The sequence below is a fragment of the Chlorocebus sabaeus genome, chromosome 10 (genome assembly GCF_047675955.1).
Source record: "Chlorocebus sabaeus isolate Y175 chromosome 10, mChlSab1.0.hap1, whole genome shotgun sequence".
In the NCBI taxonomy this organism is placed as follows: Eukaryota; Metazoa; Chordata; class Mammalia; order Primates; family Cercopithecidae; genus Chlorocebus; species Chlorocebus sabaeus.
The window spans coordinates 7,207,588-7,234,880 of record NC_132913.1 but is presented as its reverse complement, the minus strand read 5'-3'; the positions used below and the strand labels follow the sequence as shown (position 1 = coordinate 7,234,880).

Below are 27,293 nucleotides of genomic sequence, written 5' to 3'. Positions count from 1 at the left end.
CCTAAGCTCCCCCCATACCCTTATATGTAAAGTGAAAGGCTTGGAACCTATAATTTCAGAGGTTCCTCCTGGTTCAGAAATCCTCTTAATCTACTAATCATATGCAAATAGGACTAGGAGTATTTAAACAGCTACTGGACGGAAAGAGCTAAGGTGCTTTTGGTTATACCCACAGAAGTAGATTTTTATTTTGGGGGGATGTCGGGAGCTAGTGGTGGCCTTTACATTATAAAGAAAATGAGTACAGATGACAGCAAAGTTATTTGTTGGAGAAAAATGGGGAATCAAACATATATATGATAAGGATTTGCATTTTTAAAATAGCCTTTTATTGCATCAGAGTTTTGCTATAACTCTTTTAGAGAAAAGACCCATGAAGAAGCTCTTAAATATCTCGTTTTGAAAATATTCTACTAGGTTAATGCATCTGTGAAATTTGGTTCATTCTTGGAAAGTGATTCCTAGGAAATCAATATAGTTTATCTCAAGCTGTGTGTCCCATTGGAAGTGAGTATGAGAGAAGCCTTTTGGTCTCTGATTTTATACACACACACACACACACACACACACACACACACACATACATATATTTAATTCAAACACCTTTCTTCAGACCCCAGTTTCTTCACCCCTTCTTCTTTTCTACATTAAACACTGATGAGTATTCACAAACACTTTTAGAAGAAGAGAGCAATGGATTCAGCATTGTGCAGACACACTGTTAGAAGTCTGAGATGCACGTGGAGCCTGAAATTGAAGGAGAGCACAGGTTTGCTTATTGAAGGCTTCAGGAACATTGGGGGAGATAACGTTTTCTTTCCTTGCTCTCCAGCCACATGCTTGGGGTAGTACTGACCCAGACTCCACAGTGCTGCAGAGCTGCAGAGGAGAGAATGGAGGTGCAATGTCATCTTTTTGCACACACGTCTTCACCCATTTTATTCCCCCTCCACTTCACCTTCTCCTGTTCATCTGGCCAGTTATAAACCTTTAATGTGAACGAGCTATCTATGACACCAATTTGTGGGCAAGTTTTGTGGCGAGAAAAAAGATCCAGGAAATAAAATCATCAAAATAGTTTCTCTCAATAGTAGCAGATATTACCAGGCAATTCATACACTGCTTCCCGTTCTCATTTTGGGCTTTATACTGAAAAGGGATTTTCCCATCTATTCTTATTTCATCTTTAAAATGACTCTATGGCTGGATATGGTAAAAATGACTCTTTATTTTGCAGACAGTGCAAATAAAGCTTAGTGTACCTGAATGTATTATCTGGAGTCATCCAATCAAGAGAAGAAGCAAATCTAGGAAAAAGGAATCTCTCAACTCTAACCCTCAATATGCTTTCCACTAATGCAGCCCATCCCAAATCACAAAACAAAACAAACAAGTTGTATTGTTCTCATTTACGCTAAATCATTCTTCCTTTGCTTTAAGAATCTGATACATATTTAAAATAATACAGACATGTGAATTTAGAATGGTTTTATCATCAAACCCTTAACCCGTTTATGACTGAGTTTGCAATTTTTTGAATTTTTGCAATCAGACCTTGGCGATAACCTTGAGCAGTAGGATATAGATAACTCTCACATGCTTAGTGTTCCAATAATGGAACATTAGGCAAAAATCAGCTTAAATTCCCATTTACTAGGCTAATTTCATAAGAGACTTGCTGTCTCATCAACGTAAGCAAGGTTGCCAAAGTGGTTCATGTGAGATAGAGGTGACAGAGGAAAAGATTTATCCGCTCTGGGGAGCGGGGGGACTTTCTTCCTTTTGGACTTGAGATTTTCCCATTCTTATTACTTTTAGGGACAGGAGATCAAAAGTTCAGATATGTTTTCCAAAAGCCATGTTCAAATGCATAGGGTCTACGAGGAAAGGACTGTTGAAAAATCTTCCTTGGATCTTTCCATTAGCGTAGATAGTTTGTTATGAATTTACTAATTTCCAAACTGGAACCACTGTCCCTAGAAACTGAGATACAAGGCAGACATCTTTCAGAGGAGAAAACAGACAGTAGGGAATGGCAGTTATTGCCACAGGCTAATGGGCTCTGGAAGCTTAGTTCTCCTGGAGGTCAGCACCTTATAATGGAGAGGATTGCACAGGTCTGGAAGAACAAAACATATCACTTGCCTGAGAGTCTGGACTGACAGATTCCAATTTTATTGGTTTGGTGTGATCATAGTGAAAGTCTCCTAAATTTCCTCAGCAGTTTATTTATTTGTTTACATCTCTATATTTCTCAATGGCCTCTGAGCTCCTTGAGGTCTAGACTCTATTTTACCCAAACCTATCCTGATTGCCTCTCTGAGAATATGAACAAAATGAGACTTTATAAATATTGGCTGGACTGAATTACTTTGAAATGATTAAGTTACTTCTACTATTCCATGATCATTTTAACAATCTACGTATGAATGCAAAGATTACCAAAAACAAGGAGAAAAATAAATTCCAGAGTTGTTTGTTGAGCAATGTGTGATTGAGTTGACTTGAAACATATACAGGGGTACAGTCAATTCTGCTACAACATAACATATGCATTTGTAAACATGGCTTGCTAATTGTACAATACAGACTTTATAAGAAAAGATTTAGGGGAGAAGTAGGGTTAGGAGTACAATACTCGAAAATTTCATCAGTCACACATAAAAGACTATAAAAACCTAATAAAAGTAGTAGAAGAGTTGTATACATGCTAAATGTCTAACAAATACATAACCATTATATACAATAGCTATAATACTTTACCTTAAAAAGAGCTACAACTTTCCTGTGGAAGTGGGTGTCAGAAAAGCTGTGATTTCTTGTTAAGTGGTGTAGAGAGTGTTGCCTGAAACAGGAGGATGGTTATACCTACACATCTGGATGGGTGAGGCTTAGAAGGCTCCTGTGAATGTAGATACCGTCTTGATGCTTAAGGCCTGTGTGTGTGTTTGTGTGTGTGTGTGGTTTGTATGTTTCTATGGGGCTCGCTTTTTTTCTGCGTTCATCTGAGGCTTCTTGATGACAAACCAGGCATACACAGATGCAAGATCTGCATTATGTTGAATATAATTTAATAAGTGATTATTATATATTGTTTTCTAATATATAAATAATGCAACAAATGTGTGCCTTTAAACAAGTGCTTTGAGGTGTGTATGCACCTTCTGTCACCTGCATCTTCTGCCAGAGGTAAAATGGTACTGATCTGCTTTCTATTTGCCAAAAGACCGTAACTGCGGAGAAACCATATCTGCGATTTTTATGTTATTCTTCGGTGAGGATCTGGCTTGGTTTTGTATTTGTCAAGCACCTCAAAATATTTTTCAACATTTGTATTTGGGAAAAACTCAAAATACACTTTGCCAGTTGATTTTTTAACACACCTAGTGAACAATAATTTAATCCTTATGTTTCTAATTAATTTTTCTGCAATTAGCTAAAATACTGCTCTCTAAGAATTTGCTGAATAAACAAGCTTAATCCTATGTAAATGTTCTTTAAAAAAAACAAAGGAAATCAAACCAATTCTTCCTGAGAGCCTTTACTACCATGAAGTTTATTTTCAAACTAAATGGCACATTTTAAATTTGTTTTGCATGAGGTATGTCTAGATTTCATGAAGTCGTTGTTCAATGTCCTATAAAATTAAATGTGTACAAGACAAAAAGTAGGAAAAGAATGTTGGTAATATTATGCTGATTAATTGGCTGGTTGATTGACTGCTCAATCCTGCCTTCCATTCTTTCCTTTCTTATTTCATTAGCTCACAATCCCATTCTTTCAACAAACCTTTATCAAAGGTTTGTTATGTATCAGATACTCTGCTAGGGTCCCACAAAGTGTGTACCACCCAGTGGAAAATAAAAAGAGATAAGTGAATTATTACCAAAAACTTAGATGACCAATTGTCTTAGGCCATTTTGTATTGCTCTAACAGAATGCCTGAGACTGAGCAATTTATAAGGGACAGAAATTTATTGGCTTACAGTTCTAAAGGCTGGGAAGTTGAAGGTTCTGGCATCTGGTGAGAGCTCTCTGGTTGCATCGTCACATGGCAGAAGGCAAGAGAATGAGAGAGAGAACCCACTCCTGAAAGCTCTTTTATTAGGGCAGTAAACTTAACCCAGTGAGGGTGGAACCTTCATGGCCTAATCATCTCTGAAAGACCCCACCTCTTAATATTGTTACAATGACATTAGACCTCATCACTAGTTTTGGGAATGATAAAAATTCCAACCATGGCAACAATATACAAAGAGTGAAGAGCAGTTCCTCTCCATGAGATTGACTGGTCAGGACATCAGTGTCAACCCAGAGGGGTATATCTACCTTGTTAAGACAAGCATCTTTGCTCATGGCCCCATCCTCTCCCACATTTGGACATCATCAAAGAATCCTTAGAAAGAATACTTTCAATATTTAGGATAGGTTGAAAGGATAGCTGTTGAGGTAAATATCAGATTCACAATATACAAGATCGAGGACTATTCACTACTGCTTCATGGAGTAGAAATAAGTTCTTAGAATAAGTAAATTGTTTTCTGAAGACTTTCATACAACTGGGAATTTTAAATTATCTTACTCCTCTAGACACAATTATTATGGGAGCTCTTAGGGACTGAAGATGGGAGAATAGTCAAACAATGTTTCCCCTTTTAATCATCTCCCTTCCTATAGAATAATCTTGATAGCAGTAATTTGAGGCATTGCCCCAGTGGCTTATTAAAGAAATGTAACTAGTTGGGTTTTTGAATCAGAAAAATCTGGGTGAGAATTCTTGCTGCACTATTTTCTGGCATTGAGACCTTGGACAATCTACTTGTCATTTTTTAACTTAATTTTCCCCATCTGTGAAAGAAAACTAGACCTGTCCTTCAGGGGTGCTGTGAGGAGTAGATGCAGTAACACATGGAAACAGGGAGTACCTGACCTTGTTCAGAGCAGGTGGTTAATAAATGATGGTAGTTAATTTCTCAACTTCTCTTCTCATGGAATATTTCTTGCTGATAGAATCTGGTCTCTCTCCCTCTCTCCTCCTATCATTATAGATAACTGTGATGATCCACTAGCATCCCTGCTCTCTCCAATGGCTTTTTCCAGTTCCTCAGATCTCACTGGCACTCACAGCCCAGCTCAACTCAACTGGAGAGTTGGTAAGTAGGATGACTGAAATCCTAATGCCAAGCACTGAATAACTACACGGTGGGTAGATGGAGGAAGTGAGCACTCTCAAACACTGAAATTATGTCCAATGGCAGTCCTCAGGAAAAGATTTAGGAGGAAAGGGATGAAAATCTAATGTAAGCATACTTCCATAGCATAATAGTCATTCAAAGTATGCTGACTGGTGTTCACCCAAACCATAATATCCTTTTTTGATTATCACAAGAGGTCTTTGTGAAAATTACTTTATAAAAAGCATTTGCTTTCAATAACTTTAATTTTCCTTGAAAATTAATATTGCTGATTTTTAAAATACAAAAATACTATTAATTAAAAGTAAGAAAAGATAAACAATCTGTTATTCTACCAGCTAGAAATAACTGTGGTTAAGTATATGGTTTGTATCTTTAAAATCTGTGGGAAGTAAGAGCATGCCCTTAACTAATCTCTCATATGAAATTTTGTTAACAAATACGATGTTGGATATCTAGGCAGATATGTTTTAGTCAGATTTAGATGTTGACTTTTATAATGCATAGATGCATAGGTAGATAAATACTGAAAAAGATTTGAATTATTTCAATTTTTAAGCACTTTTAGATATCTGATAATATTTTAATGTCTACTGAATATTATAAACTTTTTCTAGGTCACGAAAAGCATGTATGCAATTTAAAGAGAGCTACTGATCTATTAGAGTTTATATTATTTAATTTTGACTATATTTTCCATTGATATCTTAAGTGGGTTACTTTAGTAGGTTTTTGCAACATTGAACTATCTTTGCATTCTGGAATAAGTTCTAATTGCTGGTGGTGGTTGTTTTTTTTACATGCTAAATAATTTAATTTGTTAACATTTTAATTTATAATTTAAATCTCCATTATTAGTGAGATTGATTTATAGTTTTTGCTTGTATGTTTGTTGTTTGTCTTGTACCTCATTTTACCAGTTTTCTATTAAAATGGAATTCGTAATTTAAAAGTTAGCAAGTGTCACTGTTTTGTTGAGAAAGCTGTTTAAGAATAATATTCTAAAAACAAAAGAATGGCCAAAGATTCAACAGGAAAATTTCAATTAAAATTTTGTAATAATGTCCTTTGCTGAATATTCTGTGCCAAAAATTTGATTAAGCATTTTAGTTTTATTATGATATGTAGTCCTCACAAAGCTGTTGTAAGCATTATTACCTTTTACCTTCAGATAGGGTTCCTGAGGCATCAGTTTCCCAAGACAGCAAAACTAGAAAGGGGAAATGCTTGGATTCAAACCTAAGTTATTCGAATTCAAAGTTCGCGTTTCTCTTAATCCCGGTAACAAATTGCTTGACTAGTACAGATTGAAAAGGGATGTAGCAGCAAGAAAAGAAAGTTAAAAACTAATCAATCAACCACAGTCCAAATGCGGACTATGCCACTTAGAAACTCTCTGACAGTATACAAATCACTTACCTCTCCCGACCTCAGTTTTTTATCTGTAAAGTGGCCCAGGAATGTCTGCCTTGCAACATTATGTGCAGATTAAGACCAGACTTGCATATCCAAAATATCTTTCTTACAGCAGGGTAGAGAACTGAAATGGAGCAGGAAGCCCACTTTCCATTTCAGGAAGAAACACAGGTTGGCAGAATTTAACGCGGTTTCCAACAGAGCTTCCAGAGAAAGGACTTGTCTCAATCCCACCCAAACTGTGTGGCCGCAGAAAGCAATTACTGCCTAATAGCTCCTGGGCAGTTTCTGGGGGAAACTATGGGTCTGATCACAGGCCACATCTCTCCCTGACACAGATATTGAGTGAGTACAAGTGTCTCTGCTCCAACTTATTATAATTGTTCTGCTCACCGGGGAATTTGAGTGCCTGAATCCAAGGCTAGCATGAGTGTACAGAAAGGTTCACTTTTCTTCGGTTTCCCAACAAGAGTCTAAATTAGGAAGGCCAAGCAGAAGACATAGTGATACAGTTGGGATGCACTGACCTAGAACTCATCCTCTAGGGCGTATTCCCAGACGCCCAAGGGGGCAGCCTCTCCTTTACTCACCGAGGCCCAACCATGGCCCTCAGCAGGAATTAAACGCTGGCTCAGGGAGATAGGAGATCAGTGGTTCTCATCCCAGGGCTGTGCATTTGAATCACCTAGAGAGTTTTACAGGGAGGATTGCCTGAGCCCATTTCATCCTATATTCTGAATTAATTGTCTTGGATGGGACCCAAGCAAGCATATTGATAGTGTGAATACATAAAAGCTTTCCAGGTGATTCTAAAATGGAGCAAGAGTTGCAAATTGCTACATTGAAGGAATTAATGAGTAAAATATCCTTCTATTAATAATTATTGAGTGCCTAGTATTTGTCAGGCACTGTTCTAGATCCTTGACACATAGTTGGCACAAATAGGCACAAACAGTATTCTTAAAGAGTTGACATGGATAATACCATTACCATACAATTGCAAACTGATCGACAGCTAACATTCGTCACTAGTAATAATATCAATATAATTATGCTGTTAAATATGTCCAGATATCTATGTATACTATAATAAACCATGTATATGTGATATGTGATATATATGTGTATATAATATATAGAGCAAAATGTATACATATACACACACATATATAGTTGAGTATATACAGTCAGAGTCTCTCATATAGAAAGAGGTGGATAAATACATGGTTGGTTATAGAAATATATCATATGTAGTAGGATGAATATATATGTTTATATAGATGGATACAGTAACATATACATGCATATACAATCATGTACAAATATATACATGTGTGGTATACAGATATATTAAGATAAAACTTGAAAGTCATTATATTAATGCTATTAAGAACAGATTTTGTTTCATTAGTGGAAAAATATAAAATATAGAAAGTTAAGAAGAAAACTTATAATTTTTGTTTATATTGGAAATATCAGTATAAAGTACTGATTTATTTTCTTCCTTTTAAGACCAAACTTACGTCCTGTCTATCCACTGACATGGCTTAGAAGCAATTGTAACACTGCCTCAATGAACACTCCCTTTTAATGTGTCTTCCTTTAAAACTTCTCTTTTGTTTTACAAAGAAAAGACGTGAAATATATCCAAAAGAGCAAATTGTACCACGTGGTTTGAAATCTCAGATGCTCTCAAATATAGGTGCAGATGTAAAGGAACATCTCTCTGGATGGTGAGATTGTGTGCCTAAGAATTACACCCGTCCTCTTCCCCCGGTTGTAAGCTGATGCCTGGCAGCACACAACTGAAAATCATAACACCACTATATTGAGCACTTCCTATGAGCCCTCACTGTCCCGAGCCCTGAAGGTACACCAATTCTATGCTCACAACTACCCTTTATGTAGATGTCATTGTGATCTCTGATTCATAGGTGACACAGAGACGAAAGCAATGGCCAGGCCAGGCTTTCCCCTCAGTGATCTGAATCCCATGGCCATGTTATTGGCCACAGCACCACAACACTGTCCTGCCCAGAAAGCCAGAATAACTTCAGTGTTTTAGACAGGGAAAGCTGTGTGTCATTTTTAATAGTTCCCTTACTTCCCTCCCTCCTATGTGATTGAAGTATAATTGACAAATAAAACTGTATACATTTACAGTGTATAAAGTGATGCTTTGATATATGTATGCATTTTGAAATAATTACCACACTCAAATCAGTTAACACATCCATCACCTCGTATAGTTATCCTTTTCCTTGTTTTGTGGTGAGAACACGAGATCTACTCTTAGCAAATGTCAAGCATACAATAGAGTATTATTAACTATAGTCACCATGCTGTACAATCATATCCAGAGAATGTACTCATTTTACAAGCGCAGGTTTGTACCTTGACCAACATTTCTCCATTTTCCTCACACCCCAGTCCCTGGCAACCACTGTTCTACTCTCTGCTTTTCTGAGTTCCACTGTTTTCAGATTCCTCATATAAGTGAGATAATGCAGTATTTGTCTTTCTGTGCCTGGATCGTTTCACTTCGTACAATGCCCACTAGGCTCATCTATGATGTTGCAAGTGGCAGGTTTTCTTTTTTATGGATGAATAATATTCCGTTGTATATATGCCACATTTTTTATCCCTTTATTGATCAGGAAGCACTCAGGTCGCTTCCGTATCTTGGCTGCTATGACTAATGCTGCAATGAACATTGGATTGCAGATATCTCTTTCAGATACTGATTTCATTTCCTTCGGATGTATACAAAGTAGTGGTATTACTGGATTTTATAGTAGTTTCAATTTTTTTAGAAACCTCCATACCGTTTTTTATAATAACTATACTAATTTACATTCCCAACAACAGTGTAAAAGAGTTCTGTTTTCTCCACCTCCTCACCAACACTTATCTCCTTCTTTGTAAGAGCCATCCTAATGAGTGTGAGGTGACATCTCATGGTGGTTTTGGTTTCTGTTTTCCTGATGATTAGCGGTGTTCAGCATGTTTCTGTGCACCTGTTGGTCATTTGTACGCCTTCCTTGGAAAAATGTCAATGTAGTCTTTTGCTCATTTTTTGCTCATCGTTTTTTTTTTTTTCTTCTTTTTTTTTTTTTGAGACGGAGTCTCGCTCTATCGCCCAGACTGGAGTGCAGTGGCCGGATCTCAGCTCACTGCAAGCTCCGCCTCCCGGGTTTACGCCATTCTCCTGCCTCAGCCTCCCGAGTAGCTGGGACTTGCTCATCGTTTTAAATTGGGTTGTTTCTTTGCTACTGAGTTGTACTTGTTCTTTAAATGTTTGGATATTAACCCCTTATGATACTCGGTTTGCAAATATTTTCTTCAATTTTATAGGTTGCCTTTAATTATTTAAATGGTTTTTCTTTTTTGTACAGAAGGATTTTAGTTTGATATAGTCCCACTTGTTCATTTTTGTCTTCGTTGTCTGTGCTTTAGATATCTTAGCCCATTTCAGTTTCTTATATAAGAATAGCTAAAACTGGGTAATTTACAAAGAAAAGAAATGTATTTCTTACAGTGATAGAAGTTGAGAAATCCAAGGTCAAGGGGGCCAGATTTCGTCAGGGTCCTCTTGCTTATGGGGACTCTGCAGAGTCTTGAGACAGCACAGGGCATCATACAGCAAGGTGGCTGAGTGCTCTAACATGCTAGCTCAGGTCCCTCTTCTTTATCTTATAAGGCCACCAGTCCCACTCCCATGACAACCCATTAATCCATCAAATCATTAATCCATTAATTAGCAAATGAATTAATCTATTCATGAGGTCAGAATACTCATGAGCTAATCAATCACCTCTTAAGGGATGCACCCTTAAGAGGTGAGCACTTTATGTAGATGTCATTGTGATTTCTGATTCATAGGTGACAACATGAGTTGTTGTTCATACTGACAAAATGAGTTTCACAGGACAAACATTCAAGTTAGAGCAGTGTCACATCCAAAAAAGTATCATTTACTTTGGAAAGCAATGAGCGATCACTTTGAGTGTGCTGGTTATTTCTCCACTCTGCCTTGTTCAATATACTGGGCCGTATTTTATAATATTCTACCTCAACACTTCAACTTCCAGCACGTTCTCCTCCCTAACATATTTGCTAATAGATGCAGTCACAATGGCCTGCTTTATTTAGCCTCATTCTATTCTCTCTACCAAGAGGGTATGGTGAACCTGCCTCCTTCAGCTCTACCACTCAACACCAAATCCCTCCCCTTCTAAGTGTTCAAACACCAGATTTTACACACGCTCTCTCTCCCTCACACACACTCACAAACACAAACGTGTTCAGAATTACATTTAAATTCTTAAAGAGTAGGTACTAAGATATATATGTACTATCTTAATCCCCAGGTAATAGTTTAAAATAGGTGAGCAATAAATACTTGTCAAAGTATAATTTTCAGTAAGTTAAAAACATAGCTCTCATGCAAATATAAACTCATAGCTCTCATACAAATATAAACTCAGCACATCGTGTGTGTGTGTGTGTGTGTGTGTGTGTATTAAACATATTAAGGGAAGAACCAGTAAAATGGTAAAGCTAATTCAAAGAGTATTTTTGGGAACTGCATATTCAGAGACATTTGGTGAGGGTGAGGGGAGGTAGAAGAAAATAATATTGGATTGAAATTGCTAGGCAGATACAAAACTAGTTAATGTATGTATTAGTCAAGATTCTCCAGAGAAACAGAACCAATGGGATATACACACACACACACACACACATATACACACACGTATATACATATACACATATATATGAAATTATTTATTATGAAAATGGGCTTACATGATTATAGAGGCCAAGAAGTCCCAGGATATGCTGTCTGTAAGCTGGAGAAGAGGGAGGCTGGTGGTGTAATTCAGTGTGAGTCCAAAGATCGGAGAACTAGGGGAGCTAATGCTGTGACCCTCCCCCTGAGGTCCAAGGTCTGAGAAACTAGGGAACCACTGGTATCAGTCCCAGAGCTGAAGGACCCAAGAAGCTGGAGTTCTGATGTCCACGAGCAAACAAAGATGAATATTCCAGCCCCAGGAGAGAGAGAGAAATTCACTTTTCCTCTGCCTTTTTGTTCTATCTGGTCCCTCAGTGGATTGAATCATGTCTGCTCACATTGGTGAGGGTGAATCTTTCTACTGATTCAAATGTCAATATTTTCCATAAACACCCTCACAGATACAACCAAAAATAACACTTTACCAGCTGTCTGGATGTCCCTTAACCCAGTCAACTTGACACCTAATACTAACCATCACAATGTCTTACAGGGTTATAAAACTCGGGGGTTATATCTTCTCTATTGGACACACATTTATAAATTAGCATGTGACAACTTCACAGTACCTAAGCTCTACTCACCCAGAAACTAGCCAAACCAAATGACAAGTGTGTTTTTCTGGAGAATTAAATAATTGTTAAGTGGATGTGTTTAAAATTGCTCCAGGATGATGTTGAAAGATCATACTATATTTTCTTACGATTTCAAAGCTTTAGATAGTGTTTTCTTAACACACATGTATTCATTGGTTTATTTATCACCGTAATTAGTGAACTTCTCCTATTCTACACCGTTCAGTCTTCCAACACTCTTGTCAAGGAACATCCCGGTATCTCACTGGGCATCCCACTCAAGATGAAACTTAAATGGTAAAACCCATGACTTTCAGAGCATCAAATCCCCCTCAAAAGGATAGAGTGTACTCAATAATATCCTTGTGCCTCATTGCTGCTGAACTATTTCACACTGACGAGTTTCCCTGGGAGTTTTTGGACATCACTGAAAATTGCTGAGTCCCTTGATAATTATATGAAACCTTGGCAAACACTGAACATAAATGATGAGGGAACACTTTACCCCCACGTGTACTCAGAACTCAGGTAGACACACATCTGCCCCGTACCCAGGAAGAAAGTGTGCACAGCTGATCAATTTGCCATAGCAGGAGAAGAGACCAACTCAAACATTTAAATAAAGACTGAAGGAAAAACGTGCTGGGCAAATGTTATCCGACAAGCTCCCCAAACCCTGAGTAAACCAAGTTTAATGAGTTCCATCAATACCAAACTAATATTTCTGGGAGAAAATACACCCTTGGAAACAGCTGTTGGCCTGTAGGTATTGCTGTGTCAGTCAAGGTGTGGGCAATCCAGCACACGAGGCAGGATTAATAGTTAAAGCCCAACTGTAATAGTCTCCATGCTGCTATCTCATCGATAGAAGGGATTTGCCAAATAGAATTCTTGTTCTCTTACTTCCACAAACACTTCAGCCTTCATCTCATCACACACAAAGAAAATGAAAAGCAAGGAAGAGAAGTAATTACTTTTGGAAAAAAGAAAAAAAAAATGACAAAATACATTAAGCTGGAGGTCAGATCACCATTAACTTAGGTTGCCAAGTCAGTCTGTATAATTGTGGCTTAGGATGGTTCAGTCTTTGTCAAATGTGATTTGTTTTGTGGCAAGAAAGCTTTTGATCTGGGTATTAGAGTCAGCTGGGCTTCGGAGAAGCACTTACTGTCAGCAGGAAGTACAGGGGCTGGTGGTACAGCATGAAGCCACGGAGCTGTGGGTTAGGCCTTCTTGAAAATGAGGGGGAAGGATTTAAGTTACTTTAGATGATTAAAAGGAAAATAGAAATAGACGTCTTCGGCCTCATGAGAGGAGAGGTTTGTATTTTTCTATCGCATGTGTTTTTTTTTTTCCAAATAGAGTTTGAAAACAATTATGTTTATCATTTGTTCCTTGAAATTTTAATCCATCTTCCTCACTCAATATATTTTTTGAGATGCTTGCCTGTGTAAGTTGAGATTGTATGTTTCTAGAATGACAATTTTGTTGCCATGGAGAATTTGATTTCTTATGTCAAGGCATTTTCAGCTTCCTGGGTTCAAGGGTGGATGAAAAGATTTAAAATCCTTACCTCCTGCTTTGGCACAGACTCCATGCACACTTACCACCCTCCTTACCACTTCCTTGGGCAGCACTGGTTACAAACTGCTAAGGACCCTAAAGGTCTTCTGAAGTTGGTTTTCATCTTGATGTCATCAGGCATCATGAGGAGATTAGGGTTGAGAGCAAGCAGAAATCAGGGTTCATTTGCACAATTAGCATATCAGCTGTCTAGGGACTTGTTCCAGATTTCAAGGTGAAAATCCTGGGAATCCAATTTCACAAGCAACACTACAACGTCTGCTCTCTGGAGACAACACGAGTCTTCTATCTGGATTTATTAAGCCCCACAGAATATAGATCTAATCTACTCTGTTTTATTTGTACACATACACACACGTGTGTGTGTGTGTGTGTGTGTGTGTGTGTATATATATATGTATTTGGAAATGGAGTCTCACTCTGTCACCCAGGCTGGGATGCTGTGGCATGATCTCAGCTCACTGCAACCTTTGCCTCCCAAGTTGAAGCAATTCTTCTGTCTCAGCCTCCTCAGTAGCTGGGACTGCAGGTGCATGCCACTATGCCCGGCTAATTCTCATATTATTAGTAGAGACGGGGTTTCACCATATTGGTCAGGCTGGTCGTGAACTCCTGACCTTAGGTGATCCACCTGCCTTGGCCTCCCAAAGTGCTGAGATTACAGGCATGAGCCACTGCGCCCAGCCTCTAATCTATTTTAAAAGACAGTAAGCTATGCAGAAATCGGTCACTGGATTACCCCCTCTCCCTGTGAACCTCCCTTCTCTCTTTTCAGCACCTTTCCTTTCTTGTGTCCTGTCCTAGCTGCCCCAGACATGGGACAAATCTATGCTTTCCTCTGGTGCATCACACTCTCCCTTCCCACTCGAATTGTGTATGGTGGGTAGAAGATGGGACATCCACCAGGAGCTTGTTACAAATGCAGAATCTTGGCTTTGACCCAGAACTCCTGGATCAGAACCCATACTTTAACAGCTGGTGCATCTGCAAATTGGAATTTGAGATGCAGCATTCTAGAGTATCATTGAACCTTTTGTTCTTGCAATTCTCACCTCTATGACTTACTTACTCTGGATCTTAGGGGTAGGAGAGAGTAGAAAAAGAAGGAACCATGTCGAAAACTTTGGTTCTTCATTTCTATCATCACTTTAGTACTCTGGTATTTTTCTCATTTTTTTTAAGATGGGGAAACAGTGTCGGAGAGGTTAAGTCAGTGGCCCAAAACTACACAGCTAATTTTAGTAGGGCTTAAATTTGAATCTAGGTCTGTCTACCCCTCATTAATCAGTTTCTTTATTGATGTTGATATGAGATCTTAGCCTGAATAAAGGTGCTCTTGACACAATTAGCTCTCAGGTAATTTTGGTATTCCCCTAGGGTTCTCAGTATTTTAACCAAAAGAAAAGATTTTCAGACATCAAGGAAGAAAGAGAAATCTATATATCTTGCCTTTTGAGTGCCCCTAAAATCTCAATGTGGCCTAATATGCCTGAGGGTAAAACTAACTTTGACCTGGATATTTAAACAAAGCCCTAGGCCTCTTTTACTAGGATCATCGAAAGATACAGGACAGAAACCTTCTGCTATTTAATAGGAACCTTGGGACCCTGTCTCAGATGGAGACAAATCCAATGTGATAGCCGTCTATTCAGGCTGGCTAATTGCAAAACCACATAGGAGGAGAAGGAAAGGGATTGTAGAAAATTTTTTTCTGTCTAATAATTCAAAGATTTGAACATCAACATTTGGCACACAAAAAAAAAATGTTCCAAGAAAGAAGAGAAATCCATGTACTTCATTCTTAACTTTTTTTTTTTCTTGATTGTAAGTCACTTCCTTTGAAGGGCCAGGTTGAGATGACCTCTACGTAGCACTCCATGAAATGCAGAGAGCCACCACTTTCATGTTTCTAACACTTTGCAAAGAGACAAGAGCTTCTTTAATTCATTAGTTCTTTGAATGTAACTTAAAGCCTTGTAACAAAACTGTAAGAATAGAATTAAAGTATGATTATTCGTGACTTACATTTGTCTAGTGACTGGCAGTTTACAACAGCAATTTACAATGCCAGTTTACAACGTTTTCAGTGTGTGTCACATTTAGGAGGAAATAAGATATGTTCAACTAGAACATTGTGTGGTTCTTTGTCTAACCAGGAATAGTTAGAAGGAGTCTACTGGATATGTTGTTGGATACTGGAGTCTTCTTCTCTAGAAGAAGTCTTTCAGTTAAACATCATGGACATGTCCTTAAAAAGATGAGTTAAGGTTTACAGGATGCGCCATGAGAAGTGAAAATGGTAACATATAACAAATGCCAAAGAACCAGAAAATGGGAGTTAATATAATCCTTTAGTTCATCTTTCTCCAGATTTTCAGTTTGAAGACTTTTTCTTTTGTGATGATGCCCTCCTCATTTCTCCTTTTGAGTATCTCACTCCTTGCTTATTCCAGTTATATTCATCTATGCAATTGGTTGATCATGTCTTGACTTTAATTTTCTAGCCAATGAACATGTTGCATTAAAAATCCAGATTTTATCAAAGAACCTTTATCATTTGTTTTGCTAAGGACTGGCTTCTAATGAATCTTTTCTACAAAAATATCCACAGCAATCAGAAAGTGTTCTGGGGTATCTTTATTAGTGTGCTTCTGTGTGTAAATAACAGAATCCAGCTCACACTGGTTGAAAAATATTACATTATTCAGATAAAGATTGAAAAGCATTCATATATCTATTTCCGGAACAGAGTGGTTATAAGAGTCTTTACCCTATAATACTTTATTAAGCTGAACATTCATTTTGTGAGACTTTTTGTATCTGTGGGATTTTTTTTTTCATTACAAAAGGATTAAAGGTAAAAATTAATTATTAAAAACAAAAGGAAATTCTCAAAAAGGGCAGGCTCCAGGGCTGGCAGATTTAATTCAACAATACCACCCTCAGTGGCAGCATTGTCCTGGAACTGATAAGCCTGCCCAACATCTCAGCCAGATTTACAACATTCTGGGAATCAGTGAGACCACGACCTCCTGTGGCTTGTTTTTTTTAAGCTATCAGAATGTGAGCCCTGAAATAGCAGCATAATGAACATCTCCTAGGAACTTGATAAAAATGTAGATTATCTAGACTCACACCAACCTACTAAATTAGGAATTCTGGCAGTCAAAACCTATGTTTTCCCAAGTTCCTTAAATGATTCTGATGCTCACAAAAGTTTGGGAACCACTTCTTAGAGCACTGAAACTCTTCAAGGACCCGAGACCCGGGATCACCCCTTCCTATTTCACCAGCTTCCATAATTTGGTCATCCATCCAGTCCTGAAACAATCACAGTCAAGGAAGATGGAATTACCATTGCTGAATTTAGATTCGTCATCTGATATGAAGAGAATAATCAACCATGTCTATAAATATTCATTCTATCCCTTTCTCTCTCTCTTTCTCTCCTTCTCTCTCTTCTCTTTCTCTCCTTTCTCTCTCATTCAGAGTAATGCAATTTGATACACTCATATTTAATCATTTTGTGTCCATAGTTGTGATGCCTGTGAGTTTATATATATTTATATATATGTGTATGTGTGTATATATAGATATATACATACACACACACACACACACACACATATATATATAAAATTTTATCCTTGGTATGTTAGACACTAACCATACTATTTTTATAGAAATAGGGAAATTACCTGTCCAAAGTCACAAGGTAGAAAGTGACCTTTTAAACTCAAAAACACCAGAATTCGACCAGACACTGTCTTTTAAAAGAAAATTACACCAAGAATCTAAGTTAAATGTAGTATGCTCAACTGTGCATAAAGTATATTGCTCATGAGAAAAAAAATGTAAGTGGTAATGTCATCAATATGAGATCTGCAGTTTCAAATCACTTCCAATTCCAGTTCTCCCTTTTCCCTTTGATAATCTTGGGAGAGTAATTTTTGTCTACATGCCTAAAAACAGGAACAGTGTTTTACCTTGCTGCTGAATCTCCTACAGTGCTTTACCCTGCTGCTGAATCTTCTACACTGCTTTACTCATGGCAAGAACTCAATAATTTTATATATATATATATACATGTACATATATATATAAAATCAGGTATACATAATCCACTAGAATACACTAACAATCTCTTAGGTCTGAGCAGCAGATGGGCAGAGTTGGAGTGTATTGATTTGCCAAGTTAAAATGGAACTGAGCTTCTACTCATTTTATAAGAGAAATTTTACAGCAACACTGGCCAATAGAAAATTCTGCAAGGATGGAAATATGTATAACTGTGCTATGCAAGGTATCCACTAGCAACACATGGCTATTGAGCATTTAAATGCAGCTACTGTGACTAAGAAATTCAATTTTTAATTTAAGTGAAATTTAAATTTAAATATTCACTACCATATTGAACAATTAGTTTTAAACCCTTGAAGTTTTATATACATGACCCTCCCATCCGAGGTTTTTAAAACACTTGGGTGTTTTTATGCACACATGAATCAGCCCTTGGTCTGTAGGGGTCATGAATGTGGAATATCCATCTTGGGACTGAACTCCAATTCTTCCCAGCTCAGACTGCCCTTCTGCCAAATCCTCTCACTTCTTTTATAACTTCTGAACTATGAAACAGGCAGCAGACCTCCTTTCCTGCTCCATCAGGGCCTCGATTGCTCCATTTTTTCAAAGGGAAGATATTTATTAGAGGACATCAGCAAAACTGTCTGAGTACTGAGCATCTTTCAAAATAATAACACAGCTTTCTCACCATAGACACTGACAGACACACCAGTGTGAAGCCAGGTGCACACACTGTCTCAGAGGCTGTTGGTGCTCATATCTTTCAGACTTCACCATTTCAGCCAAAAGCCAGCATCTTGGAAGCTGAGCAGAGACAGGACTTCTTGGGGAAGTAATTATGGGGGCGGTGCCCTCTGGAGATAGGGCGTGAGGGAAGCAGGATAAGGCAGAGGGGAAAGCTAGCAAGGGTATAGTCTCCACTGAGTCAAGGTTCCTTCAGATGCCACATCAGACTACACTATAAAGTCTGTCATTGAGACCCTGGGACCGGCCTTTTGAACTTTGTATCAGTCGACACTCGCTGAGTTCGGGACAGGGGAAGTGACAGCTCCCAGGCCAGAAGGCTTCTCTTTGGCCAAGGACAAATCTCTGGAAAAGGGGATAGTTCTAGCTGTCATCTAGCACCCACAGCTAGAGGATGAATTCACCTGCTAGAGAGGATGTGGATAGAGACCTGAGAACATCCTCAACAGGAACACTTTCAACCCTAACAGCTGAACTTCTCCTCTCAGTGTTTCTGTCTATACTTTAGATGCCACCCTGCTCTCCAGAAGCCCTCAATTAATACCTGACCAAGTTGGTGTATTAAAAACCCCAGCTCCCTCCCACTCGAATGAGATAACCCTAAGGTTCCTCCTATCCCAGTGGGATGAAGTTCACTCACAGGGATGATGGCCTGATGCTGTGGCATGGATGGGCTTTCCTTTCTGCTCTGTCTCATCTTCCTGGGATCACGTCCCAAATGAACTACTTGCATTCAAGTCCTTGTTTCATAACTGACTTCCAGAAAATCCAAACTAAGGCATATACAGAACCACTCTCCCTAGACATTACTCCTTAGGCAGACTCTTTAGGCAGACTCTTTCATCAGACTATGATAACCAGGTCTGATTATTATCCAAACTCACCCCTCCCTTACGTGAATCTCCTCTTAAAAGCTCCTTTGTTGTTTTCTGCAGACTGGTCTCAATCAGGGTCATTCCAGATTTTCTTACAGGTTTTTATCATTTTTGCAACCCACATGGTGTGTTGGCAAGTTCCCACTTTATTTATTTATTTATTTATTTTGTATTTATTTAGTGATGGAGTCCCACTCTGTTGCCCAGGCTGGATTGCAGTGTCATGATCTTGGCTCACTGGAACCTCTGCTTCCCGGGTTCAAGCAATTCTCCTGCTTCAGCCTCCCGAGTAGCTGGGATTACAGGCATGCACCACCATGCCCTGTTAATTTTTGTATTTTGAGTAGAGACGGGGTTTCACCATGTTGGCCACACTGGTCTTGAATTCCTGACCTCAGATGATCCGCCTGCCTTGGCCTCCCAAAGTGCTAGGATTACAGGCGTGAGCCACTGTGCCTGGCCAGGTTCCCACGTTATTTTCCCCTGGTTAACTCCTTAGTCCCTAAATTAATGTGGAAATGGAAGTGCAGGAGGCATGGCCTGGACCAGGCTGCAATACCTTAGCCCTCCTGCACCTGCCTAGGAGCAGAAAGATTATGCCCAGGGTTCTTGCCAACAGCTTTCTGCCTCAAAGATTCTTGCCCAGCCACAGGTCCTATTACACATGGGTGATCCTGTTCCACAGGGAGGAGCAGGAAGCCCTTCTGAGTGCTACAAGCATGTCTATGAATGTTGTTATTACTCTTACACATACTGCATAATGTTCAATATTTATGGCACAGCATCTTTCTGTTATTCATTACCATTACTATTGCGGGATCTGGCCAGCAGCATGCAATGCAATGGGGCTCTGTCTTTGTTCCCAGGCAGATTGGCAGGTCAAGAAATAATAGACACACACAAGATAGTGATCTCTGAGTCCAGAGGGGTCACCACCTTCTGGTCCCACAGTGCCAACAATGCACTGGATATACCAGCATTTATTATTAAGTTTAGTGAGGGTGGGGATAGGTTAGTGAGGGATTTAGGGTCATTTGATTATGAGGTGACATGGTCACATGGGGATGAAGTAATTCTTTAACATAACGTCTGTATGCAGAAGTACGATATACAGAGATAAGAATTTGCAATATAGTGTGTGCATCAGTAATTTCTAACAGAGCCTTAAAACAGAAGCACGGTCTTTCCATAACCTATGATTAGCAAGATATTAATCGGCAATAACAGGTGCAGCAAAAGCTGGTTACAAACAATCCATAGAAACAGGACGTGAAGCTAGACAACCGGTTAGACCAGAAATTCTCAGACAGGAGTATGCCTTAACCCTAAAGAGGCCTAGAAGAGCTGTGGCAAGATGAGGGCGTTTATAGCCCTATCTTATCCATATGGACGGGCGCCCCCCATGCATCCGTTTATAGGCTTTCCACAAGGGTCTCATTCCATTCCCAGAGCTATGAACATCTGCTTTTCTGGGATAGGAATCTTGGTGATGTGAAACCTCCCTGACTGCACGTCCATTCATAGGCTCTCTGCAGGGGGAAGCACATACGCGCTATTGGCTCATTCTGGCAGTCCAACCTGGCATTGTCTTTACACTATCCTGCATGCAATTTTGTATTTACAATAATCAGGAGCATTTCATCCTTTATTCCGTAGCAATAGTTTCAGGGGGTCTCCCTACACATTACCAGGTAGCTGTGTCCCTAAAACATCTAGAACTTTTACTTACAGAGGCACCGATTGTTTAATAATTAAAGATATGGCTAGTGATTCAAACTAGCCTCACAGTAATTTGTGAGAATGTACTTGTAGTTTCATAGGGCCTTCTGGAAGGCAGGAGAAGTACCTGCCTGGGAAACATGTTTCCTATAGGGTTTATTTTAGGCTTTTAAAAAAAAAATGGCCAGGCCGTATTTTTAAAACAGATTAGGTATGGCCAGGGATGGTGGCTCATGCCTGTAATCCTAACACTTTGGGAGGTCAAGGTGGGTGAATCACCTGGAGGCCAAGAGTTTGAGACCAGCCTGGCCAACATGGTGAAACCCTGTCTCTATTCAAAATACAAAAATTAGCTGGGTGTGGTGGTGGGCACCTGTAATCCCAGCTACTCAGGAGGCTGAGGCAGGAGAATCACTTGAACCCAGGAGGCAGAGGTTGCAGTGAGCCGAAATCATGCCATTGCACTCCAGCCTGTGACAGGAGCAAGACTCCATCGAAAGAAAGAAAGAAAAGAAAGAAAAGAAAGGAAAGAAAGGAAGAAAGAAAGGAAGGAAGGAAGGAAGGAAGGAAGGAAGGAAGGAAGGAAGGAAGGAAGGAAGGAAGGAAAGAAGGAAGGAAGGAAGGAAGGAAAGAGGAAGGAGGGAGGGAGGGAGGGAAGGAAGGAAGGAAAGAAGAGAGAAGGGAGGGAGGGAGGGAGAGATTAGGTGTGAAAATGCAATGTTGCTCTGTGTGTGTATGACACTTTTAACTCCAGTTGGTCATGGACTAAATGTACTCTCTTTTTTTGAAAGACGGTTATGAAATATCACTTTGCAGAGACCTGTATATAATCCGTTTTGTGCCCATTTCCAGTGTGTGACATCAGTCAATTCTCATTTCCCTTTTTGAGTTAAAAGTGGAAATAAGTATAGAAACTGAGGAATTTCTGCATTTTCTACTGGTTATTCTGCTTCATGTTTACAGCCTATCCCAGTGTGTGCAGTTTGGAATGCAGGATTAGCACTAAGTGTCTTAGTATAAAGAAGTGAGCATGGAGTGACTGGAGGCAGGAGATCTGGTTTCGTTTTGTTTTGTTTTTCTTACTTAAAACTTTGCGACTGGGCATGATGGCTCATACCTGTAATCCCAGCACTTAGGGAGGCTGAGACGGGCAGATCACCTGAGATCAGGAGTTCGAGAGCAGTCTGGCCAACATGGTGAAATCCCGTCTCTACTAAAAATACAAAAATTAGCTGGGCGTGGTGATGCACGCCTGTAATCCCAGCGACTCAGGAGGCGGAGGTGGGAGAATCGCGTCAACCCATGAGGCAGAGGTTGAAGTGAGCCAAGATCACATCATTGCACTCCAGCCTGGGCAAAAGAGTGAGACTGTCTCAAAAAACAAAACAAAGCAAAACAAAAAAACCCAAAAATCTTTGCTTAGAATTCTCCATACAAGTCTATTCTTGCTTTCTTAAGATGTTGGTTCCTATTGAAATCTAAGGCAGGGACTTGAAATTAGAAGGACTGTGTTGGAGTGCAGTCTTTAGCCATACATCTGGGTTAGCTGCTTGGCCCATTGAGACTGCTTTGAAAAAATTTTAAAAATGCTACTGCTGATTTCCATGAGAATCAACTGAGATACTGGAAACAACGTCAAGGTGAATTATGTTTCTAGTGAGAATTGCTCTTATGAGGAAGCAGGAGGACGAAGACCTGAGGGACGTGTTGGTGCACTTGAGAGGCCACTTAGAGCCCAGGGAAGACCTGGGTGCTGGATCCAGGTTTCCTGCGTCTGGAGCTCCTGCATTACTACTTCCTAGTTTATGATCTTGGAAATGCTGACAACTATCCTGTTTGCATGATGGAGCTCATTTGAGAATTTCTCATCTAGTGTAACATCAGGAAAAGAGCTGAGTCTTGAATCAAATCGCCTAACTTTTGGTCCAGCATCTCTTTATTCCATCTTTTCCTCCAAAGTCAGATAATACAGTTTGCAGAGTATGAGGTTTGGAGTATGCTAGAAATAACTAAGACATAGCCTCCAAATCATTTTGGATTTTTTGCTTGTCAAATATTTGAACAATTCCAGATATTCTCTAAGGTGAGATTATTTTTTCTTTAAATGCAAGTTTTCCCTTTAAATGTAAACTTCTGTTAAATATCCTTTAAATTTAAACTGCAGAGTTTATAGAAATTTTTGTGTTTAATAGCCATTGATACATCAGCCAAAATTACAGACAGCATTGCCTTAGTTGACGCCTTCAACTTGCCAAATGCATTTATTTGTGTGTACGTTATACCCCCAATTTAAGGAATAATTCAGAAACAAGGAGCTAGTGTGGGTGCAGTGCGTTTTTATAGCGACTACAAATAGTTTCTTCAGGCTACTCTCATCATTTGTGAAAACACATTTATTGTTTGGTAGAAAGAACAAAACGTTTGCCATAGCAACCATGGCAACCCTGGGTGTCTTCCCTATTAGCTGTAATGCGGGGAGCATCTTCAACAGCAGGAAAGAGTCCTCGGCAATTATCACCCAGATAGCATCTCTCCATTTTAAGAGCTTTGGCTGAAGCTCTTGGGCTCAGAAAATTTTTAACATGATGTGTTGATGAATGCTAACAACAACTATTCCATTTTGGTTAATTTGGGGAAGATTAATAAGTTAAGTTTTTTTTTACTGTGGGAAAAAGGGAGATGTGATTTTCTTTAGACAAATTTGCAGAAACTTTAATGTTAAATCATTCTCTATTTTTTGTTGTGGTTTGTCTTGGTTTGGTTTAGTTTTGATCATTCCTTTGTTATTTTATCCTTTGTAAGGCAAAATTTCTTGTCATTCTAGTTCCTTATTTCCATTCTTCACATAAGTTGTTATCATATGCTAATTAGAGTAGATGAAGGAAAAGCTTTAAAGCATGATGAGGAAGTCTAGTTGTGAACTATTGAGGGTAAAAGAGAAATAGTTAAGGCTTAAGAATTTTCATTTTAAAAATAATGGTGGTCACAGAAACATCAGAAGTCCTGTATTAAACTATCAGCTCCCAAATTGCTGTACATATTCTTTATGCAATAAATCACATATGAGTAATAAAATTCTCAGCTTATAAAAGAATAACATGTTGATAATGGAAGCTATGTTATATGCAAAAATCAGAAAAGTATAAAATCACTCATACATTCACTACAGATAAAATCACCATATACATTTATTTTCTATCATGTTTTAATATTGCTGAGAGAAGACCATTTCAACAACATTTTCTTTCTTTTTTTTTTTTTTTTTTTTACTGAGAAAGACTGCAGCCTCATGAACTGGGCAGCAGAAGAATATGTTGAATAGAAATAAAGAATATGTTCAGAATAATTTTGGATTTTTTAAAATGTAAAACCTCCATCTCTATAAGCCTCTCTGTCAATTTTGAGAAGCTAGAGAAAGGCAGAGGGGAATGGGAATTGTGAATATATTGAGGAAGACAGAGTTGAATGATAAAAATGTACTCCTGGATCTGGCATCTCAGAATCTCTGCTCAAATACCCACTTCAGTGATTTTCCTCCTTACTAATTTTCTGGAGTTTTATAACCTGCTTTTGTTGTTGTTGTTGTTGTTGTTTGTGTTTTGTTTTGTTTTGTTTTGTTTTTCTGTTGAAGGATAAGTGCAAATAGCTGGATTTACCCTATGTTTTAATCCTGGGTGCCAAATTTTCTAAACTTGCTGGATTTCAGTTTTCTCAACTTTATGATGGAGATAATACTATTTATTTAAAAGGATATTGTATATTTATTCAAGTAGCCAAAACTGCAGTGTCAAATAGAGTCCAATGCACATTGACTTAATAGGTGTTTAGCTCTCATTCATCTACTAGGTGAATGTGTTCAAGCAGGCAAGTGCTTTCCTCCATGTGATGATGCAGGGATCCAGGATCTTTCCATACTGTGATTCTGCCATCATCTAGATCTTGTTATCAGCTGCATCCATCAGTGGTGGAAGAGGAAAGCAAGTGGAGAAGGAGCACGCTAGCCTGGAAGTGGCAGAAATTATTCCCATTCACATTCTTATTGGAGAGAACTTGACCACATGGCCATAACCATAAAAGTACAGAAAGCTGAAAACTGCCATTAAGCCATGCACTCACTACAATTCTATTACCACAGAAGGAAGACAGAATGGATATTAGTGACTATCTGCCATACCTGCCACTGTATTCATAAAAAACACTGAATAAAACACATTCCACAATAGATGCTGAGCACATTCCCTTCCCATCTTTCCTGCATTTGAATCTTCTCAGGCATGGTGAGAAAAAAAAGGAAAAAAACCCAAAACTTTTCTCAAACAAAATCTGCTAAGGGCTAGCTGCTTACTGAAAAATCAACCACAATTTGTAAGATGTGCCTTTAAGTCCTCTATTTTTCCATCCCTAAAGACAGAATACCATTGACTTTATGCCCTCTATCACTTTGTCTGTATTGCAGCCCTGTACTATGAGAGACTCTGCAGGAGGAGCTGGGGCTCTGGAAAGCTCTCAGTTACCAAGGAGATGTCCAAATGACTCCTTCCAAGGTGGCGAGAAAGTAGCCTGAAACATCACTAGAAATGATTTTCAATGACATAGATTGAAAGAAAAAGGTTATTGATTAACTCCTCTAAACAAAAACTTCAATTACCTCTCCCTACTTGATGTCCTGAGTTGCCTCTATGCTATCCCTACACATGGCATAATACAGTCTGCAGTAGCTCCCACATGGGCTTCAGAAGATTTGTGAAACTTGGGATTAGTATAAGTGAATATTGTCTTTTTTATTCCTATGTGAAATAAAAACAGAAAATTTAGGCTACAAGTCTTCCAACTAAGACAGAACTAATATTGATCTTCTGCAAACCTCAAGTGTGAAAAATACAAAATTCTTGGGCCAAAACAGTTTTCGTATGTGTGTCAGAATGTCCCTGCAGGTTAGGTATACTGAATCACATGAGGATCCAAGAATGGTAGAGACTCTGTCGTGCCTCTGAGATTTGGTGTATGTTGCTCCCTTTTCCCTGGCTAATCTCCATCGAACTTGCCACGTTTTTTTTTTTTTTTTTTTTTTTTTCCTGGGATTTGGCTACACTTGCCTCATGCTTCACCTCTACTATGGCTGTCTCTAGAAGGCCTCTCTGATCAGCTCCTGAGGCATTCTGTGCTCTGTGTACCTGCTGTTTACCTCTTGTGATAGTTTCTTTCACATCACTTGATATGTTTTTGTCAGCATCTCTCTCTCTATTCAGCACCCAGCATACTCCTGGTGCTCAACAAACATCTGCCGAATAAATGAATGATACAAAAGCATAGTCGGTGTCTGTTCATCTTTGTATCTGCAGCACAATATCTTGCCCATGATAGGTTCATAGTAAATATTCAGAGACAGAGGAGAGAGAAGGGAATGAAAGAACACTAAAAGAAGGAAGAGAAGGAAGAGAAGAAGGAATGATATACTAGAGAGAGAGAGAGCATGTAAGCCTAGTTCATATATATCTGCAATCAAAGGCTGAAGTTGTAAGAAGAGAAATAAATAAAACAAATGTCACTAAGAGTTTGTAAGATAGAAGTCATAATGACTAAGGGAATAGGGATGGAAGCATGGAAGATACAGTTTTTGAAATGAGAGAGATTTTTTTTTTTTTCCATTCACTGAGACATTTTATTTTTTTCCAATATTTCAGGGCTAACAAATTACAAAAGGGAGAAATTAATTATACTAGAATATAAACAGGTGTATATTAAAAGCACACATCTCATATGTATCAGAAATAAAATAATTAAAGCTTTGAGCATCTTTTCTAGAATCCTCCCATTCTTATGTTCCAGTTGAATCTTTTTTTTTAATTTATTTTTATTTTTTTTTAATTTTTATTTTTTATTATTATTATACTTTAAGTTCTAGGGTACATGTGCACAACGTGCAGGTTTGCTACATATGTATACTTGTGCCATGTTGCTGTGCTGCACCCATCAACTCGTCATTTACATCAGGTATAACTCCCAATGCAATCCCTCCCCCCTCCCCCCTCCCCGTGATAGGCCCCGGTGTGTGATGTTCCCCTTCCCGAGTCCAAGTGATCTCATTGTTCAGTTCCCACCTACGAGTGAGAACATGCGGTGTTTGGTTTTCTGTTCCTGTGATAGTTTGCTGAGAATGGAAATGAGAGAGATTTTGATGGAGGTGGAGAATGGAAAGTACCAGGGGGTTAAGTACAGATGCAGGGAACAGTAGGGCCCGTTTGCGGGTAGAGTCATCTTAGTTGAACACTGTTTCATTTCCCTTTGATAGTTGAAAATTGTAGCT

General features: G+C 38.7%; 1 protein-coding gene across 1 annotated transcript in view; it reads left to right on the top strand.

Annotated features, from left to right (window-relative positions):
• The window catches only part of CNTNAP5 (contactin associated protein family member 5), an 868,401-nt gene that overhangs the window by 183,657 nt on the left and 657,451 nt on the right, over positions 1-27,293 (top strand). The window contains exon 2 of the mRNA XM_007964645.3: positions 5,049-5,153. Within this exon, the coding sequence (XP_007962836.3) occupies positions 5,049-5,153 (105 nt within the window). The remainder of the gene's footprint in view (positions 1-5,048; positions 5,154-27,293) is intronic.